The sequence below is a fragment of the Erigeron canadensis genome, chromosome 4, assembly GCF_010389155.1.
Source record: "Erigeron canadensis isolate Cc75 chromosome 4, C_canadensis_v1, whole genome shotgun sequence".
Classification (NCBI taxonomy): Eukaryota; Viridiplantae; Streptophyta; class Magnoliopsida; order Asterales; family Asteraceae; genus Erigeron; species Erigeron canadensis.
The window spans coordinates 44,733,001-44,748,206 of NC_057764.1; the positions used below are offsets into that span (position 1 = coordinate 44,733,001).

The 15,206-nt window shown below is 33.1% G+C and overlaps 1 protein-coding gene across 2 annotated transcripts; it reads left to right on the forward strand.

Moving 5' to 3' along the window:
• The first annotated feature begins 5,151 nt into the window (after nucleotides 1–5,151).
• Nucleotides 5,152–14,567, forward strand: LOC122596062 (protein transport protein Sec24-like At4g32640). 2 transcript variants are annotated; one of them, XM_043768571.1, is made up of 22 exons: nucleotides 5,152–5,232; nucleotides 5,473–6,448; nucleotides 6,979–7,053; nucleotides 7,139–7,349; nucleotides 7,826–7,953; nucleotides 8,047–8,166; nucleotides 8,652–8,732; nucleotides 8,831–8,908; nucleotides 9,026–9,118; nucleotides 9,626–9,680; nucleotides 9,792–9,868; nucleotides 10,039–10,110; nucleotides 10,231–10,314; nucleotides 10,420–10,539; nucleotides 11,130–11,198; nucleotides 11,300–11,516; nucleotides 12,007–12,171; nucleotides 12,332–12,477; nucleotides 12,567–12,746; nucleotides 13,031–13,119; nucleotides 13,213–13,244; nucleotides 14,085–14,567. In XM_043768571.1, the coding sequence occupies exons 2-22, from the start codon at nucleotides 5,498–5,500 to the stop codon at nucleotides 14,189–14,191; spliced, it is 3,150 nt and encodes a 1,049-aa protein (XP_043624506.1). In that variant the 5' UTR covers nucleotides 5,152–5,232; nucleotides 5,473–5,497; the 3' UTR covers nucleotides 14,192–14,567. The 2 variants fall into 2 exon arrangements, with proteins under 2 accessions (XP_043624506.1, XP_043624505.1); XM_043768570.1 differs by having other exon boundaries at nucleotides 5,154–5,232; nucleotides 12,561–12,746.
• The last annotated feature ends 639 nt before the right edge of the window (nucleotides 14,568–15,206 follow it).

Sequence of the window (15,206 nt, forward strand, 5' to 3'; positions counted from 1 at the left end):
CTCTTAATTTTCATTTTTGATATATCATTTTTTTAGACATATTTACAAGTTCAATAGACATCTAAAAAGCAATGCTAACAGGAATACTACAAAGGCTAAAAACTAAATGAGGTCGTGTTTATAAACACGAGATGGGTACGCGCGCAATGCGGCGGTAGTACCGGCAACGGGTGACGCTGGTAGGGGTGATGGTAACGATGTTGTTATTAATTTAAAAGTGATTGATGTAAATGGTAGTTTAGTTATTTTATGGTTAGGAGATATATCTTTTGTAAATAACTTTATTAAAAGTATTATAGAGATATTAAACAAAAATATCTAAATTGATGAATAAAGAAGATAGATAGTTTAGATAAATATGAGTGGAAAATATTTTAGGGATATATTAGATAGATTTAGGGTGTGAGAAATGTATTGAAAATTAAGGGTATTTTGAGTATTTTAAAAGTAGAGAGTTAAAAAGAGAGAATGGTAGTTTGTTTATTAACTAGTTAATCAACTCGGGTTTAACCCGGGCATGTTAATTAAAATTGTAAAACTATAAAATAAGTTAAAAGAAATTATGTAATATTTGTTTTTAAAACATTATAACTTGATATAAATCTAATAATTCAACTAAAACAATAATTATATAGTTAATAAATCAACTAAATAAAAAAAACATTTTATTTGTGATATTATATAAAAGAGATTTTTTATTCTTTAAACAAATGATTGATATTTTTAGGTTAATTCTATATTATTAATATATATGACATCATAATTAAATAAAAAGAATTTTTAAGTGAAATATGATTTTGCTATATCAACAACTTTCTAATAATATTTATAAAAAACAATCTTGTTTATTATATATAGAGATAGAGATATGATTGACTTTTTAGCAACAATTTAATTTGGAGTAAAAAAGAAAAAGTCGTATGTTGGAGTCTTGGAGAGAGCCATTTGCCAAAAATAAAACCGAAAAGTTTCAAGTGGGCTAATACAATCAGAGTATTATTCTTCATATTTGGTTGAATCAACAAATGCGGGTCCTCTCAAGCTTCTCTTCTTTTATGAAATGTCAAGAATTTTTAGTTAAAGAAGCATGGCAAAGTTTGTTGTGTGCGTACAAAATGCGTAAAATCAAAATTTATGTGACTATTAAACTTCTTATACACTCGAAAGTCGAACTATAAACAATTTTAGAATATTTCACCCAATATACCAACTATAGTAATAGTAGTGTATCTAATTTATAGAGGTATTTTCCATGTGTTTATCTTTGTACAAATTCTAAACTAGTCCGCATTAGACATGTATACGATATAAACTCGTCTTTAATTCGTTTTGTGGTCAAAGTTCCATTGATCTATGTGGTTTTTTTTAACAGCAGTGGTGATTGGACTCAGCGCATGCCTCTTCATCGTCTAGTAGAGATCGACCACGTCACTAGCACAGTCAATCCGAGGGCATGACTGACGGTGGAAGTCTCACTACCGTTCTGGAGAAAGCTAGTTAAATGCCAGAGAAAGCCCCAACGCCTCACCTCATTGGCAAGGACTTCCCAATATGCCTTTCAAATGTTTTGAACCCGTGACCAACATTTGATTGAAAGACATAAAGGGCATTAAAAGTCCAGTTGGGTTAAATCCCAAAGACCCATTGATCCATGTGTTAGTTTAGGGCTTTGTATAAGTTGCATCAAAAGTAGTCATGATCTTCACATGGCTCTTCTATGGATCTTTGCCGATGTTGCACACATTATATAGTTTGTTTATTACTGTTTTAAGGACCTAAAAAGAAAGTCATGTCACAAAGATCAACAAATCAACATCGTGTGAGTTGTGACACGACTTTCACTTCATAAGGCTTTTTAAGTTCTTAAAGTATTGTGCCTTTATGGATGTTGATTTGTTGTTTCGTAACCCGGTCCAAGAACTTAAAGAACTTAGTGGATTAAACATGGCTCCCTAGTTTGGATCTTGAAAGTGGTCTGGTCATCATATGCCATCATGCTTCTTCTAGTTACGAATTTGATGTTGATGGTGTCATACTATTAGAGTTTTACATAACATTTTTTTTATTATTTTATTTTACATTTTTTGACAGGTGCGAATCGAACATCACAACAAGGGGTATAGAGTATGTTGTCTTAATTAGGTTCACGCTAACTTTGCACTTAACATACAACTTTAAAAAGTTAAATACAAACTCCTAACATATCGCTATTTATCACCGTTAAAATAAGTAATCTTTCAAGTTCAAGTTAATAGATAAAATACACGAGTTTACGGGTTAACACGTTAAATAATATATCTTAGGTCAAATAAGTTATTTTTGAGTTGATGTATCAACTGAGTTGGTTTTTAACTAAATAATTATTTTGGGTAAGGTGGATTGGGGTTGGCATGTCAAATATTCAGTTTTGAGTCAAATGGGTTGGTTCCAGACTTTCAGGGCATGCAGATTGGTAGGAGGTTATTTTGTGTTAATTGGATCAATAATCGTGTATTAACCTATATGACTATATCTATACTATTGAAATAAAACTATCCTTTTAAACTTTGTTTATTAAACTAAGCAATTAACGTATACGAGAATTTCAACCACCACGCACATTCACTATTTTACTTTAATGAACATGTGTGAAAATGTACAACAAAATTATATACTTATGTTGGTTTAACCAAACCAACGACTGAGTATTAATTTTATTAATCAATGTATTTGAACACATGTGATGAAACAAGTTAGAAAGACTTTTAAAAAAATACTTTGGAAATTATTACATTGATTATGAATATTTGTAAATGGTGCTCATGTGTTTTTTTATATCTTTTTATGTATTTATAAAAGAAAAGGAGATATAAGTTAACATATTATTAGCTAAAATATAATCAAATTACAATTAAATATGAAAAATAGGTATCTACAAATGAAAATTGAAACTTTTAATCTAAAATATATCAACTTAATTATAAATAACTTTTAAAGTTTTAAGTGTATATAAATGATAATATAATAATTATAAATAAGATTATTTTAATAAAATAGTTAGCAATTTCAATATCAAAGGATAATATATAATATAATAATGTTAAGTATAATAACCATATAATAATATGATCTTAATTATATTAGGTATATCGCTTAGTAATTAAATAATAATGTTAATTATACATGATATTTAGAAAATAAGTCATAGTACTATAGACTAAAAGGTCGCTTTAATTCTAGGTCACGTATTATAATTCTGTTTTATTATATCGATAAATATTGTATTGTTAACAATTTGCAGTAGTTTACTAAATAAATTGTTCAGAAGTTTTTTTTAAGACATCAATTATGCTAGACATAATATGATCAAGGAAATGATAATAACAACAATGAGAGTTGTTATTAATGGTTTAATACTTACATAAAATTTAGTATTTTATACATAAAAATAATAGTATTTAAATTTTTGTTTAATAAAGTTTAAATTTTAATGCACCCGAAAAGTTTATAATGACAACTTTAAGAATTGCCAATAACAAATCTTATTTTTCACTGAAAAAAGGATTTTATAAATACTTGTGAGATGACTCAATGTAGATTTGCATGCATACGTCAATAAAAAAATTTATTGTAACCTAAGAAAAAAGAATGTATATAGTTATGAATGACCAACTAAATACTTTATAGCATCAACTCTGTTTGTTTTAACACGATAGTTAAAAGCTATCATCATCTGATCCAATCTAGTCGAAAAAAGCCAAAACCCGTTAATCTCAAATAGAAAAGATTCATCAACCCATACGACCTATGTTTGCTAAGACTTAGACCTAAGTTTGTCTAAAGCAAAACATTCATCGCAAAACTCCCATGCCAATTAGGGGTGAGCAAAAACCGATCCGAAAAACCAAAAAAACCACAAAAATCAAAAAATCCGAACCGAAAAAACCCGAAAACCATTGGTTTTTGTTCTAAAACCGAAAGTTATGGTTCGGTTTTGGTTTCCAATGAAAAACCGAACCGAACCAAAGATATATGTTGTTTACTTTTTTTTAATATATTTATATCATTTTATTATTAGTTTTTGGTAAATATGTTATTAGGTGTATATCATAATATCATTTATATGTTTAAGTGAAAATACACAACAAAATTAATTTGCTTTAATAAATGTATAATTAAACAACGCGTAAAAGATATAAATAGTTATATATAAATTTCGTTTGAAGTTTGTACAACTTACTTTTATGTATTTGTTGTAGTGTTATTGCTGCTAATATTGTTTTGAAAACTTGTTGAAATTAATTATGGTGTAATTAAGGGCATAAACTTATAAAATTTTCAAGCTAAATTTGACCCAAACCACAAGTGGTTAAAAACCGACTAAAACCGAAAAACAAAACCGAATAAACTCAAACCGAAAAAACCGAAACCGAAAACCAATGGTTTTAATTTTTAAAAACCAAATTATAACGGTTCGATTTCGGTTTTAGTCAAAAACCGACCCAAACCGAACCGTACACACTCTTAATTACCGATCTTTAAGGGTTAAAGAAAACGCTATATCGTGTATAGTTTTTCCTTTTATTAAATTTTAAATATATAAAATTAAATTTTGAGACACATGGTAAAACAGTTTTACCATAAACCCAACTAAGCAATTACACATTAAGAGTGCATTCTTGAGTTTTATTTTGAAGAGATAAGAAAAGAAAGGATAAAAAACTTTTAGTTTTTGTATTCTTGAGTTTTTGTTTTAAAAGAAAGGGTAGGGAAAGAAAAGGAAAAATAGGATGTTTTGATCCCAAAACTTTCTTGTCACTTTTGGCAAGATTTAGAAGGAAAAGTGGTCAAATTATTATAATACCCCTCAAACTTATATGAAGGTTTTAACTACTACAAAGTTATAAATGTAAAATTGTATCTTTTTATCCAATCTTTTCCTTCCTTTCTAACTCAAGAATACATTTAACTATCAACTTTCTTTTCTTTTCTTTCAACTCGAGAATGCCTTTTTTTATGTAATTTTCTATCCTTCCTTCCCCTATCTAATCTTCTTTTTTTTTTTTTTTAATAAAAACTCGAGAATACATGTTAGATACTTTTCACCCAATACAACAAAGCCAACTAAGCAATGACACATTAATATCATTAACTTATGTTTTCTCCTTATATATCGGCTTTTCTCTGTTGTTCGATCAACTGTTTTGATTTTAGGCGTTTTTCCCACTTCACTGACTGCAAATTCAACTCCAGGTTTATATCTATCAGTTTTCTTCTTTAAATTTCTTTCTTTTTTGTCACTTATTTTCATCTAATATTTAACGATCTTTTATAGTTTGTGTTCAAAAATTTTAACAAAGTGATGATTAACTGACATTATAATGAATTTGTGATCATGGGTTTTTGTTATTATGTAATCTTGATATGTAAAAGTTGAATCTTTTTCTATGTTTTTGTTGTGTGAATTTTGATTACGATACATTCTACATACAGTGTTTTATAGGGATTAATTGTTTGAATGGCTACTTCCGGTGGACCTAGACCAGGCAATCTCCCACCCAATTATAACCCGAATTCCATATCCGATAATATGCAGAATTTGCAAATTAATCGCCAGAATCAGCCACCCAACATTGCTAATGGACCTAGAGGCCCACCTTCCCTTTTTGGGCAACTACCACAATCACAACCTTTTTCTTCGCCGTTTACTGGGCCTAATCGTCCGGGGCCTCCACCGCCAGGTGTTGTTCCTAGAGCTGTAGTGCCTTCGTCTAGTGGACCTCCACATGGTGCATTGCCTCCTTTTATGGCGGCCAACCGTGGAGGGCCTCCTGGCGGTAATACACCTCCTGCTTCGAGCCCTATGCCACCGGGACCTTCACCTGTTTCTTCGTCAGGTCCACCTATGGGTCCTCCTGGTACTCGTCCTGGTTCTGGCCCGGTTGCTTCAACTCCTTTTACACCCGGTGCACCATCACTACGTGATGGTCTGTTGAGTAACGGGCCACCGAATTTTGGACCACCACGTGGCGTGCTAGGTGGCCCTCAATATACTTCAACCGTTGTTGGACCAAGACCGTCAACTGGACCACCACCTCCTACACAAACCATGTCGTCGTTTCTTGGAGGTCCTTCTGACAATCTACAAAGAGGGCCACCACAAGTAGCTTCACCTGCCTTTTCAGCACCAGGTGGCATGCGACCACCTACAGGATTACCACCATTTTCAGCTCATGGGCAAGGTTTACCTCAGCCATCAAGGTCTCTTTTTGGGCCTCAACCGCGGCAAATGCAAGCACCTCTTTCTAATCAACAATCTATGGCTACAATATCACCTGCCATGGGTCCTGGCGGGAACGCAGCTTCAGGACCATCAAAGATTGATCCTAACCAAATTCCACGTCCCGTTCCAAGTTCCTCAGTTCTTCAGCATGAAACTCGTCAGGATAACCAAGCCAATGCTCCACCGGTATCTGACTGAACTTTTCTTTATTGGTTTTTATTCATAGTTTCCTCGGTGTGTTTGTACTAATGGTGGCGATAATGACCAACTCACTTTTGAATGGGTTTTCAGGTCTGCTATATCTCTAATGGGCCAAACAAGCAAGTGACTAGCTTAAATGGAAATACTTATGGGTCACAAGTCTAATGGCTTGGACGTTGCCCAAAGTGTTCATTTGATTTAGAAAACTTCCTAAACACTTTCATTAAGAAGATTAATTTATAGCTGAAATAATTTTTTTTCTCATGATGATATTTTACACACTAGTTATTCAATAATATATATTTTTTTTCGACAGATAGTCTCTAGGCCACTCAAACCTGACTTTACCAAAATAAATTTAAAAAAAATAGTTTGACCCGTTACTCGATCCATTTATTTTGGCTCTCTAGTTTGTACTGTCAGTAATTCTGTGTTCTCTTATACGAGTATCCTTTTTAACATCTGTTATAGTATTTCCACCTATCTTATATCTGTTTATATGTTCTATATTGAAGCCTGCTACAAGCGAATATATAGTGAGGGATACTGGAAACTGCAGTCCTCGGTACATGAGGAGCACCATCAATATGGTAATACAAGCTCCTTATATGAGTATAGTTTTTTGTGAAATGTTGTTGCTTAACTAAAAGTTGGATTGCTCTGTTTTTCCTTCAGATTCCTTGCACTTCTGATCTTTTGAACACGTCTGGCATGCAATTGGCTCTATTAGTCCAGCCATTGGCACTTCCTCATCCATCGGAAGAGCCTATTCAGATAGTGGATTTTGGGGAAGGTGGCCCTGTTCGTTGTAAACGTTGCAAAGGCTACATCAATCCGTTCATGAAGTTTGTTGATCAGGGAAAACATTTTATTTGTAACTTCTGTGGTGAGTACTGACATCAATTATTTTCTACCCTTTTCTCAACAATTAACTAGAAATATATATATATATATATATATATATATATATATATATATGCTATAGTTAAATTTTGCTTTCGATACTAACTTTTCTATCAGTATGTTATCCTTTCGAGTCGTTTGATATTTGAAAAGCGGATTTTTGGATAACATCTCATTCTTAGAATTATAATGGTATTAAGGAACTTACAGATATTTACTTACTGATAAACTTAGAGGTTTTTGGAAAAAGTGTCATATAGGAAATCTCACTATATACATAACATAAAACCCAGGTAATTTTTGGCCTAAAAATACAGAATGATACAAGTTTTTAGCCTATAAAAAATATCTCAATGTAGATAAACGACCTGTTATGCAACCTGTCTGACCAGATCATGTTGCCACTTTGGTTTTGAACATATTGGTTGTCCTTGTTGCTTACAGTATACTGTTTTTCAGGGTTCACGGATGAAACTCCACATGACTATCAGTGCAATCTAGGTCCAGATGGCAAGCGCAGAGATGTTCATGAACGGCCCGAGTTATGTAGAGGAACAGTTGAATTTGTTGCAACAGGGGAATTTTTGGTTCGTGTGAATATAACTTTCGATTTACTATTCTCCATTGTTGTACCACCAGCTTATTATTACTCTACATTGCTGTGTTATATTATTTTCCAGGTACGTGAGCCAATGCTTGCTGTATTCTTTTTTCTCATTGATGTATCAATGAACGCCTTGCAAACTGGTGCAACCGCAGGAGCTTGTAATGCTATCAGCCGGGTTATTGCCGATCTTCCAGTAAGTTTATGTTAACTGTGCTTGATGTGGTAGTAGGATGAGTGGGTTGGGTTACTGGTCAAGACACTTCCAGGTTTGTAAAGAGTAATTACTTGATATGTTAATTATGATACCTAAACACAACCCAACTGGACCTTTTCTATACTAGTTATAAAACATTTATCTTGTCCGCCATCCATATTTCAAAACAATGAGAATTAGGGCGTGAATCCCATGCCTTGGATCGTTTCTTGAAGCAAACACACAATTACACATAGACATAAACAAACCAAACCTCTCTTATTTCTCTATATCGGCTACCGGCACTGCAATGCATGCGTACAAGGTTAGTTCTTGAGTAAATGAATAAACAATGCCACCTCTAATGTGGTAAATGGGTCCCCATAAAAGTTGGACCTTGTTAAGATCTTGATTTATGACAAGAGTTCCAAAGTTCATATGAAATTAATCGTCTATTTTCTATTTTCTCAATAACTCCATTGCAGGAGGGCCCTCGAACAATGGTGGGAATTGCTACATTTGACTCAACCATCCATTTTTACAATCTGAAGCGTGCATTACAACAGGTGACTACGATGGCAGTTAAATTTTATGATTTAACTCTTAAAGAGTTCCAAAAACATGTTCCTGTTTGTGTTCAACCTTGTACATTCTGTTTCTGTAGCCGTTGATGCTCATAGTTCCCGATGTTAAAGATGTTTACACTCCTCTCCAAACTGATGTCATTGTTCAACTTTCCGAGGTAATCATCATGCAAGATGTTCTAACCGTTATGGAGTCCCCTTCTTTCCAGATTGTGATAAATTATCACATATTTTAGGTTATCGTAATTATTGGTAACATCATCGTGACATTGCAGTGTCGTCAACATCTAGATTTGTTGCTTGAAAGCATCCCAACTATGTTCCAGAATAATAAAACAGCCGATTCAGCTTTCGGTGCAGGGATGAAGGTACTAAATTTTATGTTTGGTTGATAATAAAAGCGACAGTTTTAACCCATTTACCTATTGTTGAGTCATTTTGGATCTGTCTAATGTATCTAATGGGTTAGAATAAAAATATTAACAGAAATTTGAAAATGAGAATGGGTCATACGACTGAATGTCTGCAACGGGTTAAATTTTGCCTAAATTCTATATTAATTGCATATCACTGCGTAAACCATTTTTGTTAAACATTCAGAGTATCATTATTATTATTATATCAATAATATTGTTTTTGTAATCATAATTAACGCATTAGTTGTCTATAGATATTTTTTAACAATTGACAAGATGATTAAAGTTGACCCTTTTTTACCCCAAAACCCGTTTCGAGCTGTTACCCAACCTGCCCATCTTGCTACTAGACTCTTCTTACTCGTGTAAAATCATTGGGTTTGTTTCCATAGCAGTTCGGTTTAATGGTATGCTTTAGCAGTTCATGTGACTTTTTTTAATTGCTTTTGTATCAATCAGGCTGCTTTTCTGGCAATGAAGAGTACTGGAGGCAAACTTTTGGTATTTCAATCAGGCAAGTTAATTAGTGTTCTTAATATATCTACATATTCGAAAATTTTGGAAGAAACATAGTATCATGAGGCTGAAGGAAGAACTAACATCTGACCATTCTATATTGTTTCAGTCTTGCCTTCTGTTGGTATTGCGGCTCTTTCGGCTAGAGAGGCTGAAGGAAGAACTAACATCTCTGCCGGAGAGAAGGTATTATATTAACAAATGACTTGTTAAGATCATATAAAGGGGATCCACATGTTAAACACTAAATTTCTCTATATGAAAATTCGATATAACCTTTTAAAGGTCAAACCTAGTAAAGTTGTTGAAAATTGAGATTCGTTTCCAAATGCTTCGTTTTTGCTCTTATCTGGCAGGAACCTCATAAATTACTTCAACCAGCAGACAAGAATATGAAGGACTTGGCTACTGAATTTGCGGAGTACCAGGTAAAACTCTTTATAATTTCCAACTTTCGTAAACACTTCACTGCCTGCTAGGTCGAATTAAATCATTATAATGTCATTGTGTTCAAATTACATACATAACATCAATATTGATACTTTCAGGTCTCTGTTGATGTATTTATTACTACCCAAAGCTACATCGACATTGCTTCAATCTCTGTAATCCCCAAGACGACAGGAGGACAGGTAGTTATTATTAACTTATTATAAGTGTATCTGGGTTTATTTTGACACTTTTGGGAAACAGTAGGATTGGTTTCTTGATCTTTATGTTTTCTCCCTTTTTTCCAGGTGTACTATTATCACCCCTTCTCTGCACTTTCGGACCCTGCAAAACTCTACAATGATCTTCGATGGAATGTCACAAGGCCACAAGGTTTTGAAGCAGTGCTGCGTGTTAGGTGCAGCCAGGTGTGTGTATAGTGTTACGGTTTCTCAAACTGTCCTTGCATTTAAATTTGCCTTGTTTAGACTTTCATGCTATACTCTAGGGGTGTTCAATATCTGTTTTGTGAATAATCCAAAATTGTTATTGGTTTGCTGTTTAGAAGGATGTCAAACCGAATAACCTTGTTGCCATTCAAATTGTCACTTTTGAATCCATTTTGGTCTGTTTTGGTTTGGTTCTGCAACAATCTCAAACTGAGGAACCCGAACTGGCATAATTGAAAATGGAACCAATGAACACAGTTAGCAAAATGGATGGGCCTGATGTGTTCGGGTCATATTGGTACTTCATTGTGTGGATTTACCATTAACACGTTTTCTTTGAATTGCTTATAAGAAATTAAAGTGTATAATTACATAATACATAGTTTTAAAAAGTAATAGAATATTTATAAAATAGTTTAGGGATTTTTATGTACAAGTACACTCTAATTAGAAATATAATATTACCTGATTGATCCATTCACAAGTAAATAGGTCGAAATTGCCACCTCTGTAAATCTCAAAAAGTTGTATCAACCTCATTCTTTTGCATCTTCTTGTCGATTCAATAGGGTCTTCAAGTACAAGAATACTCTGGAAACTTCTGTAAACGCATTCCCACAGATGTTGATCTACCCGCGGTTCATACTAAACTCGACTCTATATTCCTGTTAAATTTATTAGACTGTAGCTCTTAACCTATAAGCTTATTCTTTGTTTAATTAAAACTGATATTTTACAGGTTGATTGTGACAAATCAATAATGGTAACTCTAAAACATGATGATAAATTACCTGATGGCACAGACTGTTCTTTCCAGTGTGCTCTTCTTTATACTACAGTATATGGGCAAAGAAGAATACGTGTCTCTACTTTGTCAGTACCATGCACAACCATGCTGAGCAATCTTTTCCAGTCACCTGATTTAGATACCCAATTTTCATGTCTCTTGAAACAAGGTAATTTGATTGGTTTCTCTTCTTGAGGGTATTTGCTTTGGACTTGTATTTGCATTTTGAAACTGATTATCTGGTTGCTCCACCTGGAAATCGAATTAGTCACATTAGAGTGATTATATAGGGGTTTAGTAATCAGTTTCATTCTGAATGCAACAAAAGTATTTGTATGTAGATAAAACAAATTTGAGAAATATTATTCTGATTTTACAATACTTCTCTCACTTACTCTTTTTCTCAGAAGATAGAACATGTCAAAAACTCAACTTGTGATATGTAATTACTACAAACTTCAAACAACAGAAACACATCCAAACACTACCTTCTATACAGTTTATTATACCTGATTATTTGATATTTCAATATCACATAATCGCTTTCAAAATGCACATCTTAACGTTCCGAAATGTCACTTTTACTTGACTAAACGTTCCTATATGTATATATTGGTATTATTTACTCTAAAGGCTCATCTGTCTTCTGTAAGTTGCAGCGGCCAATGAAATTCCTACATCTCCATTGATGCAAGTGAGGGATCGTGTGACAGAACTTTGCATTAACATTCTTCATTCTTATCGAAAGTTTTGTGCAACTGTGTCATCATCTGGACAGCTTATTCTTCCAGAGGCACTCAAATTGTTGCCTTTATACACTCTTGGTATGTTTTTTTCATCAAACAAATCAAATTGAATCATGAGTTACCATTTTCTTTTCAGTTGTTTAAGGATGGAAGTTATTGACCAGCAAACTACTTATCGAAGCGCAAGGTATTGTATGATATTGATAGGTACTTAACCTCATTTGTTTATCAATTTCAGCTTTGATTAAAAGTATTGGACTGAGAACCGATGGGCGTATAGATGAGCGATCATATTGGATCAGTTATGTGACCCCAATCTCTGTGCAGTTGGCAGTCCCACTTGTGTATCCCAGGATGATAAGTGTTCATGATCTTGACCCGAAGGTATACTACAATTTAAGTTTCACTCAGTATTTTAATCTTTTATGCCTATATCTTACACAAGATTTGGTCCGTTTATTCTGAAGCTACAGGAAGCAGAAGGATCTATTATTCCTCCTCCTATACCCCTCTCTGGTGAACACGTGAACGAAGATGGAATCTATCTTCTTGAAAACGGCGAAGATTGTTTAATTTATATTGGAAACTCTGTAGATCCTGATATAACACAAAAACTGTTTGGCATCTCATCTGTTGCTGAAATCCCTAGTCAGGTATATTTGATTTTTTATTTTTCAACATGTTTAAGGAACTTGCATGCATTAGGTCTACACGTCAACCAACTTTCAGCCTATTTTATTCGTTATCTTTTTTAGCGAAGTTTTTTATTTGAGCCCTTTAAAGATAAACATAACCCAAATCGACTGATGGACTTATTCATAGTAAGTAAGACAAATAAGTACTGTAAAGTGGACTAATTATTTTTGCGGAAAGACTGAAGACTGTAAACAAGGTTACACATGTGTCCTCTATGTATAACTTGTACTTTTCCATCCAGTTTGTATTGCAGCAATATGATAACCCGTTGTCCAAGAAACTAAATGAAGTTGTAAATGAGATACGAAGCAAAAGATGTAACTACCTACGGTATGTGATGTTTATCGTATATGAACTTATCATTCAGGTTCCGTTGTAATTAATTATTGGATCTAATAGAAAAGTTCATTATGTTTCTTGCAGGTTAAAATTATGCAAGAAAGGAGACCCATCAGGTCAGTTTCACTATTCTTGTAGAGTTGTAGTTCTCCCTGTGTATAAAAATCTCGATAATTGATTCCATTATTTGTAAATATGCAATATGCCCTTTAATAAGTACGAGCATGATACCCGCGCGTTGCAGCGGATATCATTGAAAGAGTTTCGATTGTTGTAATCTTAAAGTCTTTTAATATCGTTAATTACGACCTCCTCTTGATCTTTAAATCTTCGGATCTCGTTAATTACGACTTTTGCTTCATCAGGATCCATATGAATAGACGTTGTACCGTCATAATTGCCGACTCCATATGAATGTGTTGTGTGTATTTTAGGGTATAGAGAAGACAGATATTAATGTGTAATGACTTAATGTGTCTGCTTTTGATGAAGGGTATTTTTATTTATTGGGAGAGGGAAGACTAAAGGGGTGAGGAAGGGCAAAAACGTAAAATCACATGTCCCAAATTTTGTAAACATTCAACATGGGTGGATAATTTTTAATAGGGAGTATAGATTAGATAAAGAAAATCGTGTGACCCCGCAATCCATATATAGGCAAAGAAATGATATATCCTTGTAAAAATGAGAAAGACTGGACTTACAAACACATCTGCCACCCATGTGGGGTGTGATAATGAAGAGTGAGAAAAATGTAAAATAAATAACATACCTGGTCAATCTTGCGTAAATTGTTGGTAACTGGTAAGTGCAACATATCTCTGTAAAAATCATATTACTAGGTAAATACTTAAAAAAGAAAATTTTTGCAAGTCATTCTATAGATAACTTGGAGACATTACAATAAAGTTAAATGTTGCAATTTAAATTCTAACTAATATTAATTTTTATTTCAGGAATGACATTCTTCTCGTATATGGTGGAAGACAAGTCTCCTAGTGGTTTGTCATATGTCGAGTTCTTAGTACATGTCCATAGACAAATTCAAAATAAAATGACTTGATGTTCTTGTCAGAAAATTACTTCAGTTTTGGTTACGTTATTGGGTTAGTACTTATACTTGAGGGGTTTGAGCCAAAAGAAGCGAAGTTCGAAAAGTTGGACTAGTTTTCATGGTTTCATCCATTTCTGGTGAAAAATAGTGAGGGAACAAATTTGATGGTAATTTCTCTCTAAGTGTAGCTTAAAATTATAAAATATACAGCTTTGGTCCGGTTTATAGTCATTACCATCAAAGATGGTTTGAGATATTAGTTTGTATATGTATTGTTCTTTTATAGTGTGAATTTGACTTATTTTAGCGTAACAAGTTTCTTTTAGTTATATCCTTGGGATTAATTGTTTAGAAGTGCAGGATTAATGTAATTATTTGCTGATCAGTGAGTTATGAATTTTATTAATTAGAATAATTATCTTTGTATTAATTTTCATCTTCTTGACTTGACATATACAAAGATGAAATTATCAAATTAAACAACTTGATGGATATTATATATATATATAAAAGGGAAGAAGAAAAAGAACCTGACCTGGTATCACATTCCTGTCTTCTAACACATGGGCCTATGGTCCGGCCCAATGTTAATACTAGTACTCTACTACTCTAGTATTAAAGATGTGTAATCATGAATCATGATGTGAAAGTGAAACATACGGTGTACTCTCTGCTATGCCGTTCGAAAATACGGTGTACTCTCCAGGCATATAGGCATGTTAGGTTACATTCGAGTAACGAGACCCAAAAGTTTGTTTAAATCACCACGATTAAACCTAGCTCACATACTCAATCACAGGAAATCTGGACCATCTTCGAACTATAGATACGACTAATAGAGTAATATATGAGGAAAGTGAATGTGCGCCTCTATCAAAACTTAAGTATATTACTCTCCACATTAATTTTTTATTTATTTAATGTATAATGAATAAATGATTTGGTCTATATGTTTTATATAAATTAAAATATTAACATATGAAAGGTTTTATGACTCTATTTTTTTTTTACTTAATAAACTTAA